Source organism: Drosophila obscura, unplaced genomic scaffold (genome assembly GCF_018151105.1).
Source record: "Drosophila obscura isolate BZ-5 IFL unplaced genomic scaffold, ASM1815110v1 contig_200, whole genome shotgun sequence".
In the NCBI taxonomy this organism is placed as follows: Eukaryota; Metazoa; Arthropoda; class Insecta; order Diptera; family Drosophilidae; genus Drosophila; species Drosophila obscura.
Window position 1 is genome coordinate 7,732,819 of NW_024542791.1, and position 23,459 is coordinate 7,756,277.

At 43.7% G+C, this 23,459-nt stretch overlaps 2 protein-coding genes across 9 annotated transcripts in view; both read right to left on the reverse strand.

Annotated features, from left to right (window-relative positions):
* LOC111073709 overlaps window positions 1-19,334 on the reverse strand; it is a 38,440-nt gene extending 19,106 nt beyond the window's left edge. For 2 of the 8 annotated variants that reach the window (XM_022366167.2, XM_022366165.2), the window contains exons 1-8: window positions 18,625-19,334; window positions 17,816-18,561; window positions 16,996-17,627; window positions 6,506-8,286; window positions 5,907-6,402; window positions 4,658-5,155; window positions 3,684-4,169; window positions 3,337-3,453 (exon numbers count right to left, since the gene is read on the reverse strand). In XM_022366167.2, coding sequence (XP_022221859.2) covers window positions 3,337-3,453; window positions 3,684-4,169; window positions 4,658-5,155; window positions 5,907-6,402; window positions 6,506-8,286; window positions 16,996-17,627; window positions 17,816-18,561; window positions 18,625-19,216 — 5,348 coding nt within the window. In that variant the 5' untranslated portion in view covers window positions 19,217-19,334. Of the gene's footprint in view, window positions 1-231; window positions 1,107-2,350; window positions 2,450-2,770; window positions 3,277-3,336; window positions 3,454-3,683; window positions 4,170-4,657; window positions 5,156-5,906; window positions 6,403-6,505; window positions 8,287-16,995; window positions 17,628-17,815; window positions 18,562-18,624 lie in introns of those variants that run through there. The other 6 variants (XM_022366166.2, XM_022366168.2, XM_022366169.2 and 3 more) reach the window with 6 other exon arrangements.
* Window positions 19,251-23,451, reverse strand: LOC111073711. The gene is made up of 4 exons (XM_041593864.1): window positions 22,308-23,451; window positions 21,386-21,574; window positions 19,324-21,319; window positions 19,251-19,291 (listed from the first exon to the last, which is right to left on the reverse strand). Exons 2-4 carry the CDS (start codon window positions 21,515-21,517, stop codon window positions 19,251-19,253), a joined length of 2,169 nt encoding a protein of 722 aa, XP_041449798.1. The 5' UTR covers window positions 21,518-21,574; window positions 22,308-23,451.
* Between the last annotated feature and the right edge of the window lie 8 nt (window positions 23,452-23,459).

Consider the following 23,459-nt stretch of genomic DNA (forward strand, 5'->3'; position numbering starts at 1 on the left):
GACTGAAGAACCTGCCAGTGGTGTTTTTAGTGCTAAAATATCGTGAACAGCAAAATTTTTGCAAAATATTCTCCTGTTTAACCTTAATTTATTAACGGCTGCAGCGGCGACCACAATACAGAGGCAATAACAGAGCAATGTAAAGATGAAGCACGACACTTCATTCGTGTGCAAATGATCCTGATTTCGCAGTTATTTGTGCGTTTTTACAAAAATTCGCCAAATACTTACATAGCGGTTTCGTTCGTCGCCAGAGAAGAAGCTTCGCCCCCCTCACGGCTGCCAGTTGTCCTCGCCGTCCCCTTTTCGTTACATTCCTTTGGAGTTGGTATTATGCTGATGGAATGCGCGGGCTTTAAGTACCATTTTGTATGGGATCCGCTGCTAGCATAGAGATCCTCGCCCTCGCGTACATTGCTGCCAGACATAGCTTCTGTGAATTCCTTTAATTGCTCTGTGGCACTGGCAGGTTCCTCAGCAACGTCATCAAATTCATTTGCCGAGGCACGCCCACTATCTGTTCCCACGATGCCACCGTTCTCGGCGTGCCTATCATCACCAACGCCCACCATGCACACAACCAGAAAATTGTCGCCCTCGACATTGGCTTCGACGTCACATCCTTGCGTTTGTTCTTGTTGCAGCTGCGATGCAGCTCCCCCCGCCACTGCTGGTGGCATACTTATTGCTGTTGTAGACATTTCGCTTGTGTGCTGCTACAGCTTTTGCGTAATACACTTTTTTCGGTTAGGTGTTATTGATTTTCGCGTATAGTTCTTGATTGGATGCGCTATTTGCGTTGCTTTTTATAACCTTTGCCAAAACGTCACTAGGAACGACAGGCGGCTCATATTTACAGTATGTACACATATAAACACACACAAGCTTCTACAGCTGAAGGCCGGTAACCGGGGCAGGGAGTTTCACGAATTGCACAGATTTCAATAATATTAATGCTCACACGGGGCCCGGCCCTGAAATAGCACTATATGTAGTATTTTAAAAGATAATTTTCGGACATGCTAAACAGCTGACGGCATTTTCGATTCATTGGTTGCATGTTGCATTGCGCACGCTCTGTTGCAAGTTCGGGAAATATTGAGGTGCTGGTTTGGTATTGTAATAGGGAAAGGATTTTTACTTATATATATATATACTTATGTATGTTGATGTATGTATATGGATGTTTCATTTAAGAATTCGAAATTTTTTTTCTGCTGTTTACGTTCACGAGTTGCGTTTCTGCTGGACTGTGTTGCATGGGGTTTTTTGCTCTAATATTTGAATATAGTTTCGGCATGTCTTCGGGCTAAATTAATAATGTTATAATAATGTTCTCCTATTGAAAATGAAATTTCCAATTCGATATTTCCCAATTGTGCACAAACGGTATGGGATTTTTCCCAATTGTGCACAACGGTATTGGAATTATATAAATCCAATTGGAGCTCATTTTTTGACGAATAAATGAGTGACTAGCGCCATGTTGCTTGTGCTTAAAAATGTGCTCGGCCACATGTGGCTAGAAATCGGATGTTGCTGGAAAGAAGATTTACGAGACTCATTTTTGAGTTTCATCTCTCTCTTTCTTCGCTGATGGAGGCAAAAATGCTCATCTCACACAAAATGGAGCATAAATGCTAAAAATACATGTTTCGAAGCTGATGTTGTGCAACATATAAATTTTCCCTCAAATTTTCGATACTGCTATCGATAGTATTGAAGCAAAAATGATCGCGCCCATGAGTGTGGTATTTAAAAAGATATAATTTCACAATTGGCCGCAAACAAGGTATTGTATGTATGTAAATGAATAATAAACATACATATGTATATACGTATAGGCACACATTGAATAAAGTTTCGCTAAATACCATAAGATAAGCGGAAAAGTATTGACATACATACATACATATGTAAATATATAGCAGCCATTAGGGGCAATGGACTAGTGTCCGCAGAGGGGCTTAATTAGGTACCACTAGCAGCTTAATTACACTATGCAACAAAATCAAACTTTATTTGTTCTCAACGAACCAAGCTTATTTTGATTTTACATTTATTTAATGGATAAGGCTTTTTTTCGGTCAGAAAAGCACTACCTCTAAAAAAAACAAAAAATACCACTAAAAAAAACGCCCATAAACGTTATGTCCGTATTCAGTTAGTATATACATATGTACCTACATATATATATGTATGTAACAGCTTATGATTTATGAGGAATTTTAAAATATTTTATAAGTTTACATTTTTTTGCGACGTCTGCCAAGTACATCTACAATGTAGATTTTACATCTCCTCAGCTAGCAAGAGAGAGCGAGAGAACGAGATTTTTTTCTCTATGATACTGCGTTTCCGTGTTCTCATATCTTCTAAATTGTGGATGCCACAGAGTTTCGTCGTTTGCGTGGGCAACAAACTTGATTCAGGCTGATATCACATGAGTCTGTAAATAAAATTTGTTTGCTTCAGCTCTTATAGTCTCTGAGAACTATGCGTCAAACAAGACGGACAGACAGATGGACAGGCAGACAGACAGACATAGACACAGAGACATATTGATGCTGATCAAGAACATACATATATACATATATGTACTGTATGCGGTCGAAAATGTATCCTTCTATGAGTTGCACACATTCACTTCGAGTACGTGTATAAAAAGACCAACATTCATTAACAATTTTTTAAGCCCCAAATCTATCAGAAAAATTCGGTCTGGTTCATAAATTAAAAGTGGTGTATTAATAATTATTAATTCCTCACAAGTAGGCTTTTCGAATTGTTAACATTTCAATACGCTTTGGCTTTCTTAATGTTTCCGTCGCGCTGCCGGCTAATTTACAAATTTTGTGACAAAAGCTATGTCTGTCAATACTAACCGTCGGTTTTACAACAGTGGCCAGTAGGGCGAAAGCACCAACCCTACTTCATTGCTTATTTATGTATGGGCACATTGTGAAAGGACGCGATGTAAGCAGAAGCTAAAGAGGCGGGTGTAGGCGTTGACTAAGGATGACGCTCAAATATGTGTCTCCACTAGGTCAGTGAACTCGGCATCACAGCATGGGGAACGGCTCCACTACCTCTTTATTTGTTTTGTCTATTGAGGCATAGACTTTGATCGGCCTATTTACCTTCCTGTCGGCATATTGAAGGAAGAGAAAAAATGTTTTCCCAAACAAAAAAAAATTTGCGAATTTACACTCTGGTGGAATGTGACAAACTGTTTTCTACTTCTAACAACAAGTACCGCACTGAAAACATCATAAGCTTCAACGATTTAACATCAATTATTATTTCCATTCCCCTTGAGACTGTCAGGAATCTTACCTTTCTACTGTTTCCGTATATCTTCTAGGTTTTAGGCGTGGCAGAGATGAACTGCGCTTCCTCCTACGACAATTGTTGTTCACGTCGTTGAATTCATCCTGCTTGCCCTGGGAGCTGCTGGAAGGGGAAATATTGCATTGAAGACCGTTATCTATTATTGACAGTATCCAATCGCTTTACGCTGTCGACACTCTTATTTATTTTTATCTGTAATTTTTAATGACACTTTGACACAAATTTTGATCCCGTCATGTCATCCGCTAATGGCTTGGCCAGTTCAGGCCATTAGAAGAGCGGGAAAACGTATTCCAACCTGACACTTATGAAATTAAAAGGAAAAAACTCACCTTAGACCAATCTCCACTTCCGCCAGCAGCTGTGGACAGGATTTGTTCTCGCCTTCCGCAGCTTTTGCAACGTAAACGTCGCCTGTACCCATCAGGACGAGTGATGTCGGAGCCAAAGGAACGACACGCGGTCTTACAACAGCCATCAGTTGTCGGCGCTCACTGGCATTGGTGGTCATCGTTGTCTGCTCCTTTGGACGGCAGTTGGATACTCCGCTGCACAAGAAAGTCCATTGCGGAAGCGGGAGCTTTTCCGCCTTCGCTTCCACGTTGGTGATATTGTCATTAACGGCCACTGTTGTGACGTGGGGCCGGAATTCGGGCTCTTGGTCCACTTTCGTAACCACTGACAGAGAATACTGTCTTTGGATTGCTCCGGGCGCGGCTTTTTCTTGACAAGCTCCGCACCGTGGCCAATAGTCGCCTGTGTTCAGAGTTTTGCTACAGCTCTTGGTAGTCGTTGATGTAAGAGACTGGGAGGTGGCGCTAGAAAACATGTAACATGGTTACGCAGAGTAAATTCATCCGATTCTAGCCATTGCTAGTTTTGGTCCTTCCTTATGATACTACAACGGGGCTGTTTCCCTCATTCCGGCTTAATGCGAATGATCTCATGATTGAATGCACATTAAATGTTCGCTATATTCCATGCCCCCTCTTTATTTACTCTTTTAATGTTAGTATGTGTAGTTGTGTGCATGCTCCGATAGTCTTAGTATAGAGGCTGCCACCACCAAAATAGATAAATTCAGTTAGTACTCGTACGGAGATCAGTTAGTAAGCACAAGCAGTCTTTTAAACACGCACGGGCACTTTTTCTGGAGCGGCTAATACTTTAGTGATATTGTACGTCGTTTGGGCCAGTAGGTTCGGCCTTGGTGCTTCTTACTTTGAAAGTTGGTATAAAAGGAGTTAGCGGGGTTTGTTGCTAGTATTATGGATGTTGATGCGTCATCCTTGGGACATTTTAGTACCTGCTGCTTTGCGGCTGGGAGGGAGCCTGTCGATAAATATAGTCGCCCCCCACGCCTACTGCCACCTCCAGAGGTATGTCATCCCGCGATGCTGGGCTTTGGCGGAGGGACCGCTGCGGTTTCAGAACCGTCGTCGGGTGCTCGTAGATCCGCGTCTCGTTGCTCATGAAATTTAGCTCACTGTTGCCACCAGAGTTAATAGTTTCCCTGTTTCGGAGCAGGACAGGCAACTCATAGTCACTGCTGTCTCCGCGGCGGAAGTTCATGATGGGCGATTTACGGAGCATTTCGTAAGTGAACTCATGATCGCAGAGCCGCGTTCCATAGCTCTGAGGGCTGCCTGTTTGTCGCGGTGGCTGATGGAGACTATTCGAAGAGGAGCGATAGGAGGCCGCTGGCGTCTGTTGTGGCTGCTGCTGGGACTGCTTGGCTGATATACCTACATTGACGATTGATTTATGCGCTCGATTCGGGGAGCGCTCGCTCAGTTGCAAGGATCTGCAAGGATAGGTTGGGCGTTACGTCAATATCACGAAAATCAGCAGATGGTCCGGATGTACTTCATAAAGCAGGACATGATTCATTAAGTAACTTCATTTGTTATAGATACTTATTATTTTAAGCCTAACTTCCTTTTTTTGAATGCGTCGGTTCTCCAGCTCTAAATCCAAATGCACACCTGACATATGAAGATCGATATTTTATTATACGCGTACTCAAAAAGAGTTAAGGGGTATATTAGATTTGTGGTAAAAGTGGATGTGTGTAATGCAGGGAAGGAAACGTTCCCGACCCCATAAAGAATGTATATTCTTGATCTCATCAATAGCCGAGTCGCTATAGCCAGCAACTGAAGCAACTTGTAGCAGTGTAATATCTCATGAGTCTGGAAACAAAATTTGGTTGCTCTAGCTCTTATAGTCTCTGAGATCTAGGCGCTCATAAAGACGGACAGACGGACGGACAGACGGGCATGGCTATATCGACTCGGTCTTGTGGGGTCGGAAACGTTTCCTTCTCTGCGTTGCACACATCCACTTTTACCACAAATGTAATATACCCCTTAACTCTTTTTGACTACGGGTATAAAAACAGATGATCAAAGATCAGAAAAGAATACTCATTTTTGAACAAAACTAATTTTGTAATAGATATATAAGTAGAAACAGGTACATAATCAACTAAACTCAATCGGGTACCATGTCTCGTATGAACAAACCTAACAACTTTGCTTCCCTTCTTCACTTACCTCGACCGTCTAATGCGGTGCTCTTGCTCCGCTTGCTTGGCTGCACTGTGGGCAGCAGCCATAGCACGACGGTGGTTGGTTGGACCAGATGCAGATACCGGAATGGAACAGGGCTCTCCGCCACTGTAGCTGGAGCTGGAAGAGCTGCGTGAGATGTTGGGCGGCGTCTTATCCCCGTGACGCGGTCGCGCCTCTAACGTGTTGCTCCTGGTCCCGGAGTTCTGACGTGAGCCCAATAGGGAATGCTGGGACCCCTTTTTTCGGCGCTCCTCGGGTGTCAGGGATCGCGATTCTGGTGTTAGTGATCGCTGTTTACGCAGGCTGCTGGATGAGCTGTGGGACTCATTACGTTCTGGCGTTAGGGAGCGCTGGCGCTGCATCTTGAAGGGCGAGATACTAACGCTGCTCGAACACAGTTTCTGGAACTTCTGGCTTCCGTCCGATAGGAACTCGCTCAAAAACCCATCCTCGTTGTCCAGTTCATCGTTAGACAGATCTGGCAATCGTCAAGACGGGAGCACATCAGGGTTTTTTGAGTAAAATGTAATTAATGTAATTTGATGTTTCATTTTGAATAAGTAGATTTGCAAAGTACTCACCTGATCGCGCACCACTGTCGCATGAGTTGAGGCGCTGGCTTTTTGTTGTGTCAAAGCTGCGAAAGCGCGAAACTCCCATGCCTAGGGAGGACGGTGGCGCTGCAGGAGGTCCTGCGCTTCCCATGCGGTTAAACTGGGACTTGCGCGAGCGACCCAGGGCATGGATTTTGGATCTATCAGAGGTCTGTTCGAGACGCGAGCGCGGAGAGTATTTGGCCTGTTGGCCCCCGCCCCCAGACATGTTGTAGGCCGGTGGCGCCTCCTTTACCGACGCGTTCAGATAGGCAGTGGTCGTTTGTGGACTCAGAAACTTTGGCGAGCTGTCCCGACTGCGGAGGGAGCCACTGCTGCCGCCTCCACTCTCTCGCTTCGTTAAATAGTTGGGCGAGTTTCCGGTCAGTGTGCTGAAATTCGGGGATCGTTCGCGCTGTCCTACCAAAGGCATGCCCAACTGCAGCGGACGCTCCGAAAGATTTCCATCAAAGCTTCGAGAGAACGTTTCCACATAGCTGTTGATGGGCGTGGGTCGTCGCGCGTCATACTCAAAGCTTCGGGAAAAGACCATACCCTTGACGGTTCCATTGGCCAGATGCTGTGGACTTTGCTGGGCTTCAGACTGCAGCTGCATCGGCAGTGGGAGGGGAGCTTGCTGGCGACTTGACTTGCGGCGGTCCACCTGACGCGGTGTTCGGCTGTTGTCCTGGAAAGCGGGAGGCGGCGACAGAATGGGAGTGATAGGCGAGTCCAAGTCGTTTGGGCTCTTGACAGGCAGGAAGCCCGGACGATCATTGAGGATGCTTGCTAGTTGGGGGTCTATAATTCGGTAGCCCGGGCGCAGTGCAGGATCACGGGAGGAGAATCCACCAAGCCGCGCCTCGTTTCGCTGTATCAGCTCTTCAACTTTGGAGCCAACGAACTTTGGCTCTGCGATGCTAAAGTTTGATTGTTGCTGTTGGTGCTGATTTATAAGGGAATAGCGTTCGGCAGCTCGACTTCTTCCATTGTCCTGCAGGATAGAGGCCGTGCCACCATTCTGCTGACGTCGATAGCCGCCAAAACTGTCCTCTTTGAAGCCCCCGCGTTTTGTGTTTACCTGTACCCAGCCAGACTTGTTCAGATAGATTTCCTCCTTGTTGGTGGCGGGCGAGAGAGACTTGCGCCCAGAGCCAGGACCGCCGACACCCCCTGCCTGAAAGTGCTCCCCAAACAAATAAGTGGGAACTCCGCTGTTTGCACCATGCATTCTACGGGCCTCCAGTTTCTCGTTGAAGCTGCGGTTCGATGCCTCAAGACTTTCCCGTCGCTTGACGACGTACTGCTGGAAAGCGGAGAGGTGTTGCTGCGGCTTTTGATTGGCTGCGTTGTTTTTTGGCGTGCTTATCTCTGACTTTTGTATGTCTGGAGTATAGGCGCGCTGCCTTGGCTTAAGATGTTGCTGTTGTGATGATGCTGGCGAAGTGTCGACTGCATTAGCATTTTCGACGGCTTCATGGCGCTGCCGATGCTGCAAATTCTTTGAGGGACTGGCGCGGGAGCGGGGGCGACGGCGCTTCGGTATAGCGGGCAATGGAAGCGTGCTAACGTCTAGTTTTTCAAGAGTGGATGAGGAGAGTTCATCGTTCTGGGACTCGCGCGTTACGGAATCGCGGGTCAGATGACTATCGTCCGATTGCGCCTCACTGGAGTCGAGGCAGGCGAAGTCCTGACGAGTCAGTGGTCGGGACTGTGCTGGAGTCCCTGCGGCTATTTGAAGTAAAGGTATATCGAGGAAGTTCCGATCACTGCAAGAAAGATGAGCTCCGTTTTAGTTTGGTTGTATTTAAGCCCTACAGTGTTCTAAATATTTATGTTTTGAAAGTGCCCTCAGTTAGCCAATAGCCTTCCAATTCAACGCTAATATGGAAGTATTTGAAGCCTGTCAGGCTTAAGGCTAGGATAAACGACCAGTTCAATATCCGGGAATATTATTCAGCACTTTCTTCAACTCATTGACACATATGTACATATGTACGTACAGTAGCGGACAAAGAAATCCGGACACTTAAAAATAAGTTTTTTTTTTTTGTTTTATACAATTTTGGTATGTTAGAATGTTTGCTATGATAAGCTTCTTAAACCAAGTGAACAACATAAAAAGCAAGAGGAATACACAAAAAAAATTAACCCAAATGTCCTTGTTTTCAATAGAATGCTTAAATCAATACAATTTTTATATTTACTCTTATATTTATATATCAGAAAATAAAATTGTTTTGCTTTTAAGTTTGATTCTATGAATATTGAACAGTATATAAGGAACTAGACTCTAGATACTAGAGTAATACTTTTTTTAACATCCTGTGTGTTTTAGAACTAGTTTTCTAAGCGAAAGCTTCGTATCTACTAAGTTTCAGAATGTTTCGATATTTATTTCGTTACACCACACTTTTTTAAATTTTATTTTTAATTCACCCACCATTGATATTTACTATATCCCCAGGTCATCCTGCTGCCTCCTTGCCACACCGTTTGTTTTGGGCACTCAATTTAAAAGTGTTCACCGACGTTCCGGAGATTATTCGTCATACTATCCAATTGGAGCTTTTTCTGGATTATTTTTAGTGCCAAAAGTGGTACTTTTGTCTGGCCTGGCCCACGACAGTTAAGTCCTGTCTCCGAAAGACGCCGCCGTTTAATTTTTGTGCTAATATCGATACCTACCGACTTAATAATTTTTGTTTAAACTTTTTGCTTTTTGAAATGAAAACAAGTCCCAAACAGCTAATAAATGTATTTATGCAATACAAATATTTCCCGACTGACTTAGACGTTTTTGAAATTGCGCCATCGCACTATGGGGAAAATTCCCATTTTTCGGGTATTTAGTCATTTTCTCAAAGTATTAAAATTGGTTTTTTTTTTTTGGTAACATATTAAGAAAACTTCAAACTGTAAAGTCCAATACCAAAAGTGTTATATAACATAGCACTGTTAAGTCTAACAGCTGTTAAAGTCAGCTGTTGCTGTAGAAAAGCACTTGCTTTAAGATTGCAATATTTTTTCAGCCTATTTTCAAAATGCCACTATTCAAACGCGAAATATTCTTTTTGTAAAATTTCAAAAGGATAGCAATCACACGGGTTTTAACTATGTATTGGTTGTACTAATACTTTGTTGTTGTGCGTGTTCTATTAATATTTTGTAAAAGTAGGAAACGTTCTCAAAGCACATTTTTTGGAAATATATTTCAAGTTCGTGGAGACATATAAAAAAAGAATTAGGGTTGACAAGTGTACGTCCAAGTGTATGTCGTAGAGCTAATAATTTTGATTTAAAGGCAGTTTGTCTAAATGCACACTTTTGCGCACTATCTGCGCAAATTAATTTTTTGCAGCGGACTTCGAGTTTTCAAACGCGCAGCTGTTTGAAGTATGGCGCAAGGAAAAAGGCATATGCAATCAAGAAAATGCGATTCTGGATTTTTTTTTTGAAGAGAGTTAATAAAAACAATCATGTTTTAAAACATGTGCTATATTTAAAGAGTAAAAGTCAAATTGTGTGCCGAAACTAGAATGCCAAATGGAAAAAATGCATGCGGAACAAAAAATATTTTGAAAAAATCATTAAAACTGGTTATTGAGCACAACAAAATTATACAAAAGCGACTCGAATAGGAACAATAATCGACAAATTGGTCATCCAAAGTTGGCTTGCTTGTTAAAGGGGTAGGAGCTAAAAAAACAAGCAGCAGCTCTATCAAAAACTCAAGAGCAATGTCTCTATGTTGATTCAAGCAGCAAGCATAAAGGCCTTGCCCTTCCCATCGATTTTTAAATCCTCTTATTATGTGAAATTGAAGGCCCATATCCAACTTTTGAGGATTTCGAAGATTAATTAAGAAAAAACTAAAAAAATTTCTATTAATATTAACTATTGTTTCTTTAGCTCCTGAATTTCATCAAAATTAAGTTTTTCCAAGAGTAAAACTTTATTATACCCGTACTCAAAAAAGAGTTAAGGGGTATATTAGATTTGTGGTAAAAGTGGATGTGTGTAACGCAGAGAAGGAAACGTTTCCGACCCCATAAAGTATATATATTCTTGATCAGCATCAATAGCCGAGTCGATATAGCCATGTCTGTCTGTCCGTCTGTCTGTCTTGCTGAGCGCCTAGATCTCAGAGACTATAAGAGCTAGGGCAACCAAATTTGGTTTCCAGACTTATGTGATATCCCACTGCTAGCCATGTCTGTCTGTACGTCTGTCCGTCTGTCTGTCTTGTTGAGCGCCTAGATCTCAGAGACTATAAGAGCTAGGGCAACCAAATTTGGTTTCCAGACTTATGTGATATCCCACTGCTACAAGTGTATTTCAAAATTTCGCCCCGCCCCCTTCCGCCCACACAAAGAACGAAAATCTGTGGGAGGCACATTTTTAAAGGTACGATAAAACTAAAAACGCAGTATCGTAGAGAATGACCATATCTACCAGACTGCCGAATCTGAATCAGATCGGATCATAATTATAGCCAGAATGAAGAAATTAATTTTCAGTTGCTTACCCTCCCCCTCCCGCCCATGACAACGCAACTAATTTTCCTTCTCGCTCGCACACGCTGCCGCGTTCAGTGCGCGAGCAACCCCTAGCGGAGGAGATGTAGAATATGAATGGAACATGTACAATCTACATGTTAGATGTAGAATAGACATTGTAGATGAGATGTAGATAGCAGATGTAGCAAAAAAATGTAAAATGTAAATTTTTTTTTTTTTTTTCTAAAATTCTAAAAAATTATAAGCTCAATAATGTATATACTGACTGAGTACGGGTATAAGCAGAGTCGTGTCCCCAGAAACGACTCACACGTTCCTTCTCGTTTTTATGTATAAAGGAGTATTATAGTCAATAAATATTAATAAAAATATTCCAATTTTTAATATTATACAAAAAAAAATTATTTTTTTTTTAATTTGTGGGCGGTAACACGCCTACTTTTTCCAAAAATGTTTCTAGGGGTGTACATAACATAAATCAAAAAACCGCATCGAAAAATCTTGCTTAGTTTAAAAGTTATTAATTACCCGAAAAATTGGAATTTTCCCCATAGTGCATCGGTATCGCCGACGACTGCATATGTATGTGCACACGTATTCTCAAGCACTCTAGATGTGACTGCATGCATACGGTTTTTTACAGCGCTGTCCAAATATACCCTTCACTTAAGAATTTGTGTATGGTGGTATGATACTTTTCGTAGACGCTTGCCGTCCAATATAAAAAATTGTATATTGTTTGTATATATTTTATGTACAGTTTGTTTTTAAAATATAGAATGTATGAATATATTGTGCGGATATATGTACGGGCGCGCCCGCTTGGGCCCTCCCCGCTGGGGACCCCCCGGCCCCCACCCGACGGGGCCGGCCGGCACGCGGCCCGTCGCCCGCCCCGCCGACACCCCTAAACGCCCCGCCCCCGCCCGGGCGCCCGCTGACCATATCAACGAGGTAATATAGCTACAAACATGTCGTACGAATTAACGTCCCAGTAGGAACGCCCATATGTACATACATATGTAAATATACATTCATAAAACATTTAATACATGACTTCACACACTAGCAATTGTCATTAGGGTATTCGGCGTGCGTCGTGTAAATAAGAAAATTTTCATGGTTTTGGCAAAACTTCTGATCTGCCTGAAATTTATTTACCGAAATTGGGGTTGGTGTAAAATAATTTTACGGTCTTATGCAGTTATTTAAGATATAAATAAATACATAATATTAAGAAATTAAATATGAATCTAGAGAATATAATTTTTTTATTTTCCAATCAGTAAAAAAAGATTTTCGAAGAAGAAGTTTCAAAAAATCTTGTTTGTTTTGCTCAAGTTACCACACATATGCACTCACATGCAAGCGCATTCTATTTTTAGAATTGTACGCTCTCAAACTTGAGCGAGCGAGATGTCAATTGAAATGTATGAGAGTTACGCATCTTATTATTAGATGTATTTAAAGTTTATTGATAAGCTGCACAGCTTGACATTGAATTAGGCTAACGCGTCTGACCAATATGCATACATATGTACACATGTATATATGAAGAAGTGGAGTGTCAATGACAGTTCAGTATACGAAGGGGGTTGGAGAAACAAAAAGAGACAATCGGAATCTGTCTGTGACCATGAGAACGATACGAGAACGAGGACTGGATGCTTGAGACTGACATTTCCGGAAGCGTCTTCACCTCTTGGGCACTTCACAATAAATGTTTCTAAACATTCCTCCAGCTCCCTGCTGTTATGGCCGTCTTTTCACTCTCCTTCCCCTTTTACGGGTGGTTCACGATATGTATGTATCTTTGATGTTGTGTTTGAGTTTAACAGTGGATTAGACGTCTAACAGGCTAAAATACAATAAGAAGACAAGAAAAAGATGCGACAACTTAAAAGGCACCATTACAAGCTGTGTGCCCAGCATTGCCGTTTTTGGCAAATTCAAAACTTGTCACTCCAAAATGGGCAGCACCCAACGAAAAAAAAGAAAAAGCTATTCGGTTCGTTGCTTCTTTCTGTACGTGTAGGCGTTATAACTTGTATCCCAATTTGTGGTTTTCCAGGTCTCTTTTTATTAAAAGCTTCTTATGTGAATTTTAGGCGTAAAACATAAAGGGCGAGGAGAGAGGTACCTACCAATCTGCTATCACATCTGTATCAACTATAAAGAAACTTTGAGTATTCTCAGCATTGGTTGACTGGTAAAAGGCAACATTATTATGCCCATATGCTCAGGTGTTTCAGTGTCCGTAATCCAATTCAACACACTCTACTCTGAATTTAAATGCGTAAACCTGCAAAAACTTGTGTAAACACATAAATAGATATTTATGTGTAAGTGAAAGGATATTGCCGACTCTGCGAGTAAACAGGAAGTGATGGCAATGTATGTAAGTAAGTGAGTGTATGTATTTATATACAAGTGAGTGTTGTGTGCCTTTACAGTCGTATACGCTCAAGTGTACCGCTAATTACCAGCCCCCGGCCCGGGGCGGGGGCCCCCCCCCCGGGGCCGCCCCCCGCGGCCAGCAGCCGAACCCGCCCCAGGACAGGCCGACGCCAAGTACAACCCTTGCTCGGCCCGCCCCCCCCTACCCCACCAAACCCCCCCCCACCCCCCACCCACCGAAACGGTTGGATCCTGTAGTGTTACATCTTCACTCACATGTGCAGACATAAACGCGTTTTAATAGGAGTCTTTATTTCTGAAAGCTTTGCGCTTGCCATTTCTTTTTACCATCATGACTATATTCGTGTGTCCATCATTTAATTTTTAAAGTATCCCTTCTCCTTTTAGCAATACAGTGTCCAGTACAAGCTTGCACAATCCCTTTAGCGTGATTAAAAGCATTCGAAGACTACGGTAGACTATTGCAAGTAAAGAAAACAAAATAAAACTCTAAGTTAAGCTCAAGGAACTTAATAAGTGTGGCTTACATTAGCGAGCGTGCCAATCAAAATTATTCATTAAGATGCCGTAACAGAAACTTATATTTAATGTAGACCGAAAAAAGCCCAAGGAAATTTAGGGACTGCTTTGAAAGTTTATTGATGATGGATCTAATCAAGGTTTTCTTATCTTTTTCTGTTAAAAAGTACGCACATGGATCTACTAAGTATTCGATGCATTCCGAAGTTTTCCCTCATTTCTTAAAACAAAATTCCCTATCTATTAACCGCATGGGTTGCCGGTTTGGATATAACAAGCAAAGCTACAAATAAACTCCACCATACATTGCGCTTGCGTCTGAGGCAGACTGAGCTTCATAAAACTGGTTTACCAATCTTTTTAAGCCGCTGCAATCTTTTTTGCAGAGCAGGACGAGGAGGCGAGGACGGGTACTAGAAAATCGATTGCATTTACTTGCATACACCAGTTAGTCAACTTGCACTTTCGACTGCGACTAGTAATTTTACTAGCTCAGAAGCTGCTTCTTCGATGTTGTGTGATGTGGTAACTCCGCTCGCTGTAAGCTCAAGCTGCCAACGCAACTGCAATTGAAACAGCAACGGCATTGACTGAAAGCCAATGACCAAATGAAGTTACCACCGTAGGAAACAAGTTTCACATTTTCTATACCATATTTGTAAGTGGCCAGGCCAACAAGCCGCAGTTCATTATGATCGCATTCATCATCATCGGACCATCCAATGGCAATTGTAGGCTGTACTCGTACTCAAACTCGTATGCAATTTGTAACAGTTCAATTGCAAAATGCCAACAAACATTTTTTATATTTTCTGCGGCGATGGCTTGAAGGTTTTGAAGGTCGCTTGCGATTTCACGAATACTCAACCACTATTTTTCAATAAGAGATCTTGTCTCTTGGGTCATGCCGGTTTTTTTTCTCACTTATCGGAGCTCTTCGCAAGTTGAACTTGTTTTCAATTAGCTGTGCTCTGGATGCACATATTTAATTGGAATTTCTGTAGCTTCTGTGCCAGAAGCGAAGCTATTGAATTTTAAAGACAATGCATTGCAATGGTGCGGCACAAAAATTATGCTATTCTGCGTGTTCTCGTGGCAGAAGCCACAAACAACACATATGGGGGTGTAAACATATGTACATACATATACATACATATATGTACATAGGTAAATGATTGAATACTCACACAGAAAAACGAAACAAAAGACAAAATTGATTTATGTATGCTGGGGCTCTTGTATTGTGCGATTTGTTTGTGAACAAGTATGCGTTGGCAGGAGACAGTATGCGAAGCTTTTTCCGCAATTTATTGATTACCCAAAATTTTATTGAAGAAGGAAACAGGACCCGCAGTCCACAGCATCACACATTTTGCTACAAACAAGCACTTGTACTACCAGATTTAAGGTAGAAACGAGAAGGAACGTGTGAGTCGCTTCTGGGGACGCGACTCTACTTATACCCGTACTCAGTCAGTATATACATTTTTGAACTTATAATTTTTTAGAATTAAAAAAAAAAATTTTTACTTTTTACATTTTTTTGCTACATCTGCTATCTACATCTACATATACTATGTCTATTCTACATCTAACATGTAGATTATACATGTACCATTTAGATTTGTCCTTTTTTTTGTCCTTTGTAGGGGCGAAAGGGGGCGGGGCGGAATTTTGAAATACACTTGTAGCAGTGTGATATTACATGAGTCTGGAAACAAAATTTGGTTGCTCTAGCTCTTATAGTCTCTGAGATCTAGGCGCTCATCAAGACGGACAGACGGACAGACGGACGGACGGACAGACGGACGGACGGACGGACATGGCTATTTCGACTCGGCTATTCATGCTGATCAAGAATATATATACTTTATGGGGTCGGAAACGTTTCCTTCTCTGCGTTGCACACATCCACTTTTACCACAAATCTAATATACCCCTTAACTCTTTTTTGAGTACGGGTATAAAAACTGACCGCGGACAAACTTAACTGTGCGGAAGTTTTACGAAAAGGATAGCACGGCCAAGAAACTCGAGAAAGACACGAAGTACCCTAAGGTAAAATAAAAAGCTTGCCTACTTTTTTGAGCGTCTATTAACAGAATTGTCTGATGTCAGGAGCTCAGGTAGTACAATGTGTATGCTCAAAATAAAATCATATATTCAAGTTTTACTCATATCTTAAAGCAACATCTTGAAACTGTCCCAAGTTTCGGTGGCTAATTATTCACAAAATGAGAACACGACCCCGCATCTTACTCATAATTTATTAACTGTAAGTCGTTGGTAAGATCTAACTGTATGGAAAATCAAACAAAGCCAAAAAATAAAATCGGTTATTGCAACTTAAGCAACTTTCACAATTACTTAATTGTAGTCTTTTGCAATTCATTGCAGCTCACTGAACAATTGGCCTGGGGCTCGGGAAATTGTTATCCGGGTGGCCATACGCTGCTCAATCAGAAATTGTGCGTAGGAACAAGCTGCGGCCTTGCAGTATCACCTGTCCCAAGCTCTCGGCTCTGTAGCCAACAAAACAAAGTTTTGATGGGGGGTATATCACAAGGTACGATTAATGCAGAATGCGACGCAATGGGGGACTCTCAACAGCTGCTGCGCATATAATTTCACTCTCATGGAATGAAAATAAAATCACAGTCTAATGAGAGCACTTGAAAATTCCCCACAAAGTTATTGATAATTTGCGATTGGCATTGAGTACACTTTTACTTATATGAACTTGTCAATGTCTTCAACTTTAGACACACCGGAAAGGGGGACCACAGAAAATGGGTAGCGGATTTGAAGATACTGCATGTTGCGCACAAGCTTAAACACGGCTATCGACTGCTCCTCCAAACCGACGAAACGAAAAACTGGTAGAACAACAAGTGTTGTTTGTCTTTGTCAACTTATGCATGTAACCTTTTTTTAACGCCTACGTTCAGGATAAAGTTCAAGTTCTTTGATAATACAAGCTATACATTTTCGGTCGCGGGAAACAGAAATGGAATCGCGTACCTGTGCGTAAGCGTTGGGCTGTCCGTGTTGGCCGTCGTGCAACTGAACTCGACATAGACATCCACATCGGTACTGCTGGCTCTGGTGCTGTGTGCAGGGGTGTTGTTAGAGCTGATGTTTCCAGCGTTGGTGATTGTTGAAACTCCGTGGAAAATTGTTGTTGCTGGTAAACTGGTATGTTGCCCCTCCAAACATGTTGCGGCAGCATGTTGGTCGATGGCGCTCGTTGGGGTTTCTTCATCGTCTATTGTTTTGCTTGTCTTTTCCGCGCACTTTCCTTTCAATGTTACTTCTGTCATCTCGGACTCGGACCGCCACTGATGGGATTGAAGGCCTGTATTCAAGCCTACTTGGTTCTCAACATCATAGGGTGTGATTTGTTCTTGAACTCTGCCTCCCCCTTGTTTTAAGGAATCAGCATCGTCGCTGGCCATACCAATGTCATTCCCTTGCTGTATGCCCGAGATGTTTGACGTCTGTTCGAGGCCCGCTGCGATAGGGTGAGTTCGGAGGAAAGTATTGACATCCTTGCTAGAGTTTTCCATTCCGCTGTAATTTGTTTCCTTGCTATTCTCTGTAGCCATTTTCCCGTCAGCTGCCTCCTGTGAGCATGTTACCATACCGGACGCGCCCTACAGGAATATCATTTAATTAAAATCTTGTTCAACCCTATTTTCTTAATTAAATTATGATGTTTGCTCAGTATAAAAGTAGACAGCGACCTACCATTGGAGACTACTGAATCTCTCGATGGGGTAAATGTTGAGCTGTGAGAGTGGTTATTATGTAAAACTAACAACAAATAATTAAAGAATCTTACCTTAGCTAGTGGTGGACAGGTTTCAGTCGGCAGGATACCTGCACCAGAATCCTCGCTGCGTGCATCGTAAAACACATCGGCATCTTCCTGTTCCAATAAACTAATGTCTGGACCTGTATTTGGTCCTGTATCTAGATGGCCTGATATCGACACCGTTGGTGGACTTTTGGTAGAAAATTCTGCTTGTATATCCATATCCGTTAGAGCGATTGTGATTTTGAATGGAGCTACCGATCTAGCAGACTGGACAGGTGCCAACTGCCTTGTTGTTTTCTTGTCATTGTGAGATCCCGTGGGGGACCTGACGCTTGGGTTTGCCACTGCTGGCGATTCGCTAGTTTCACTTTCGAGACTTCGTGAGTTTGTGTCATCTTGTAGACCTTCCATGTTCGCTTTCAGCTCTTGCAGATCAGAATAGGTTGCTGGTGACGGTGGAGGAGGGGCCGGAATGTCTTTTCGTCGGGTACTGGGACCAGGCACGTTTTGATGAGATTTTGTGCCGCTCGATCGATGATGTCTCTTGCCCGGCGTAAACTGTTCTTCGCTATTGCTCCCTGTCATAGAATCCTTTGCATCGGATTCTTTGGGCTTAGACGTAAACTTCGGGTTTAGTGACTCCGTTTCCTCCATTGTCCTGCTGTGCCTTTTAGGTATCGTTCCCGTGTTAGATGCCACGAGTCGGTCCAGCGAGGGATACTCACGCCGCCCACTGGGTTGGGCTCTACGCTTTGTGGGTGTAGGGTCTCCTGACGAATGAAATTGATTATTATCTTAGAATCAGGGTAAGAAAACATATTTTGGACACTTACTGGGCGTGGACGTGGCCGGCAGTGCAGGCTGCGATTGTAGACTTGTTCGAGGCGCAGGTGTAGGCCTGACTCCTGCAGCCGGACGACCCCTGCTCAATGGCAGCGTGGACACGACGGGCTCCAGGATGGGTTCTTGGGAGACAGCACGCTTGGGGCTTGACCTTGTATTGGTGTTATTGCCCCCGGCCCTGGGTCCCCGTCTGGAGGACTCAAAGCTATTGTTCCTTTGCATTTCAGACTGATAAATACTGCGCTTCACGTCATTTACGTGTTTGAAAAAGTCCTGCGCGTATTTATTTTGCTTGAAGTCCAGCGGTGCAGAGAACTGCTGCTGTAGCAAGGACGGCGGCGGTGGTTTTTCCTTCAGATCCGTGCTGGCGCCTTGTGAACTGGATGGCAGCGTTCCTGCCGCAGTTTTGCGTGGTATGCCACTGCTTCCTCCACGAGCTATGGATCCATACAAGTCGTCAAAATCGGAACTGAAGTAATTGGAAGAACAATCGCAGTTCCTGCACTCGTAGCGACAGTTGTCAGAATAGCTGCATTTATCGGAAGGAGCCGTAGTAGCCCCCATAGCAGTTCCCGACCCCATTCCAATAATGCCGTCCAAGCTACAACGCCGGCAATCATATCCAAACCGACTCTCTGAGCTCCCGAAGTAGCGCCTCTGGCCCGAATTCGAGTATATTGAAAAGATACTTGAATCGCTCACACGATGGGGGCCGTAGCGCTGCGAGTTGTCGCTACTACGGAGCGAGAACTCGCTCAGAATGGAAGCCTTCGAATCGCTTTTGTACATCTGCGGAGGATCGTATGGGTCGATCAGTATTTGGGATCCACCGATGGGGCGACTGGCAGCATACATTAGAGGATGAAGAGGAGCCGTACCGCCGACTGCGTAACAGAGATCCCCTGTAGACGGGGCGGAAAAAACGTTTGCTTCCATGCGAGTCATTGTGTTGTACTTGTGGTGGGGAAGAGAGTCGCTCGAGGAGGAGGATTTTGTGTTCAAGCGTTGCAAGGAAGCTCCTCCTGCGACTGGTCCTCCATTCTGATAGCTGACGATATAATGCTGCTGCTGCTGTGGTCGGCGAGGTGGAGCTGATCCAGGTCCAGCAACTTGCGCCAGCAGGAGACTGCCGCTAACAGCGTACTGCCTTGTCAGCGGGTTGCCAACAATAGTTGTATGGAGGGGCTTCTGGTGCGGCAGTGGATGGTAGTAGCCGCCGTAGATCGGTTGCTGCAACTGATGCGGTTGAATGTGCTGCTGCTGGTCGCCGGGTGTTGTAGTTGTCGAAGTTGATGTGGTGGCCGACGATTGCTGGAACTGCAAGATCGGATTATAGTCTCCCGTTATGGCTACAGGTGTCGTTTCGATTTTGTAAACTCCGGGGTTGTTGGGGTTGTACGACTGAAACTCCAGAATATGGGCAGCGGGAAGCCCGACCGGGTCTGTGCCCCTTGACAATGTGCCCTGTGGATCACTGTTTTCGCCGTGGTACCCCTGATTGATGAACGGCTCTTGTTGAGGGGTCTGCTTCTGCGGCTGCGCCTGATTTTTTCGAGCTCCTTGCACCGCCTGGTCCAAACAATACTCACAGCTATCCTTGCTACACTGTTCCATGCAGAGCTCACAGTCCGCAAAGACTCCAACGTCACTTTCCCCATTAGGCCCACTCATTACGCGAGGTAGCACCTGTTCCACTCCTTTTTGGACCTGTTGTGGATGGTTGTGGGCCTCTTTGCCAAGTGGTTGTGGAGGCGTGGATGTGGTTGCCAATGCTGTAGTTGAAGTGGTAGCGGTGCTAGGTGTATCTTTAAAGAAAATCTCCTCATAGATGTTCTCCTCGCTGCGTGAGTGCATTTTCTCGGATTTAGAATATGCTTCCTCACTGTGCAACGTGCTACGTTGCTTGCCTGTCAGCTTTTTTGAGCTCTTTAAGCCCTCCTTTAGAAGATAGTAATTGAAGCTTTTGATTCCAATTTCGCCACGAAGGAAGCGTTTGCCGATTGCGTTTGTCTCCACAGGTACTGTAGCCGTAGAATCCTTCGCCGAGCTCCGCACGGAATACGCATCGTCTAGTTCGCTAGCTTCCGTCTGGGCAGCTTCCACGCTGCTTTCAGTATACTTCTTTCTGCCGGGCGTTCTGCGTGCCCGGGTCTCGAAGTCGTAGCCCTGCTTGATGGGCTGTGCCGCATGCTGGGAATGGCCCGGAAGCAAATTTCGACTGTTGTCAAGACTGAGATTCCGCTTTTGCTTGGAGTTGCGCTTTTGCGTTGCTTTCTTGTCAGTTCGCTCTTTTGCTAAACTTCGCTCTAAGCTGCGTACGCGACGAGTCATGCTGCTGCTCTTAGTTGGCTCCAGCGTCGCATTGTCGGAGCTGCTCGAGCCACAATTGTAACTGACGTTAACGGCAGTACTCCCTGAGGGCGCACCTGCACTGTTGGCGCCTTTGTACTTGCTTTGCTTGGCCGAAACATACTGATGGAGATCTTTGGTTAACTGGTGCCTGCTTAGCAGACTACTGGCCGATGCTGTCTGCCCAGAAATGTCAGACTTTGACTTGTGCTCTGCGGAGTGCTTTCCAGGAACGCTGCCACGTCGAATGGGATTTGCCAAGTGGCTGATGTCCTCGGTATAGGCGGGATCATCGTAGATTCTTTCCCGCACTAATATGGCTGAGCGGTCCTTTGTCTGACAATAAATTGTAAAGAAAAATGCCGGGGATATGCACCACAAATACGACTGACTACAACTCACCTTAACTTTGCTTTTCTTGCGACTGCGATGCGGTATTGTAACATCCGATAACTTCAAAATTTTTGGTCTATGGTGTCTCTTTGACCCCTTCCCTCGCTCATAAGACAAGTCCAAATAGGTCTCTGTTGTCATTCTTCATATACTACGCACGGAACGATATGATTATCTTTGTATCTTCCACAGGATTAGCTGCATAAATGGTAATTTTTTTTTACATATAGTTATAAGTTGCAGCAATTCATCACACATTTTCAATAATATCAGAGGATTAATAAAGCAAATTAATGCTTATCTATGGAATCACATTTTCTTGCGACCTTTTTTATCTATAAAATCCATTCTACAAGCAGTAGGGAACTGCTCAGCTGTCAACATATTTTCCATTTCTCCAAGGCTATAATGAACACAAAAAAAATAGGGTTGCTTTTTAACGCATTGTTGCAATACTATTATTGTTGTTCCCCAGCGAACATCGAGCTGATTTGATTTTTAGGGTGTGGCAGTGGTAGGATGCGTTTCAACCTGAACGAACTCCTCGACATGAGTTAAAGCGGACACATATATGTACATATTATCTACTTCGATAGGACCCCGCACCTAATTAAACTTATTTGGCGAAAGTGGTTCGCGTGCGTCGGGATTTGATTCTGTATTTTAATCGCTAACACAAGCTTCCGCACAAAACATACAAGAACACTGAAGACATTCATGCACTGGGTCTAATAAAGAAGGAATTTCCCTCGGCTTTAATTGGAATTTGCGCATCCTAAGAGTCGAAACGGAGGCAAAATCTAGGGTTTAGAAAATAAGAAAATAGATCCTAAGCTGTGTCAACATTTATAAGATATTTTATATATTTTTCTTATTTTTCTAATGATACACAATCATAAGCATATGCATATATATATCTGAATATACATACACTGTCATGCGTTTTGTAGTATCCTCGCTGTGCCTTTTTGTGTGCCGTGGTACGGTACGCCTTCCGCAAATCCAAGGTACGACACGACCCACAAACGTTCTGTCCGTCACGACAAAACCGAACTAAATTGGCCCGAGTTCCCGATGCCAGCAGTTTTGACTAGCAACTGAGACTTTTGGTTCCGATGGCTCTGCCACCCAATGCAAAGCTACTTTTGCAACGACTCACGAGTATGCTCAGCATCATGTTCCTCCTTGACGTTTGCATGGTTCGAGGGAGAGCGTGTCAGACAACGTGGCAAGTGCACCCCACGCATGCGTTTGCCTTTGCCTGGTTTTGACATTTCCACACACATCTGCAGCTATGCTACCTATGCCCCTGCAGTGTATGCAATGTAGTCTCTAGTGAGCCCTTATGTGACCTTATTTGTTAGGGCTTTACGTTTATAAAAGCCTTTTTGCATAAGTAAGTGTTCAAGCTCTGTTTCTAAATAATGTCCTGGAAAGCGTTACAGTAAGAAACCCAAAAACCCCTTTTTTCCATTGCATGGCTCGGTCTCAGTGCGCAGCAAAAGCCCAAGCCCGCTCTGCACATAGATTTTAGCAACATTTTGGCATAAAATCCTTACAGTTGTTGCTCAACGTGCTCCTCCTAGCAGTACTGCGCAGGACTCACCTAATGGTATGTCTCCTACAGGGTTTGCCAAGCGTTTCACTTGTTTGACACGTGTTCACGCACACAATCACTGGGCGCCAACAACATGTTGCTGGGCTTGCGTGCTGTTTTTGTGGTCACAGCTGAATACTCCTGTCGTCCAGTATTCTGTATTGCATCCTACCCCCACGTATCACCATCCAACTCCAACGACTGTGTATCCGCCACTGCCATTAAATAGGACCCAAGCTCTCAACAGCTCTGATGGCAATAACATTGGAGGGAGACTCCGACGTGCTGCTTGCTAGCTTGTAGTCAAAATCCAAGTTCAAGGAACATTTTTAAACTTGGTACCGAAGCTTGAACTTTTCTCAGAGATGGACTGAGCACACGTGCGTACATATATGAACACACAATATGTATATACATCTTTATGTGTATGAATGTGGCTGTCACTAGCAGATCCCCAGAAACAATCCGTATACGCCAAACCAATGT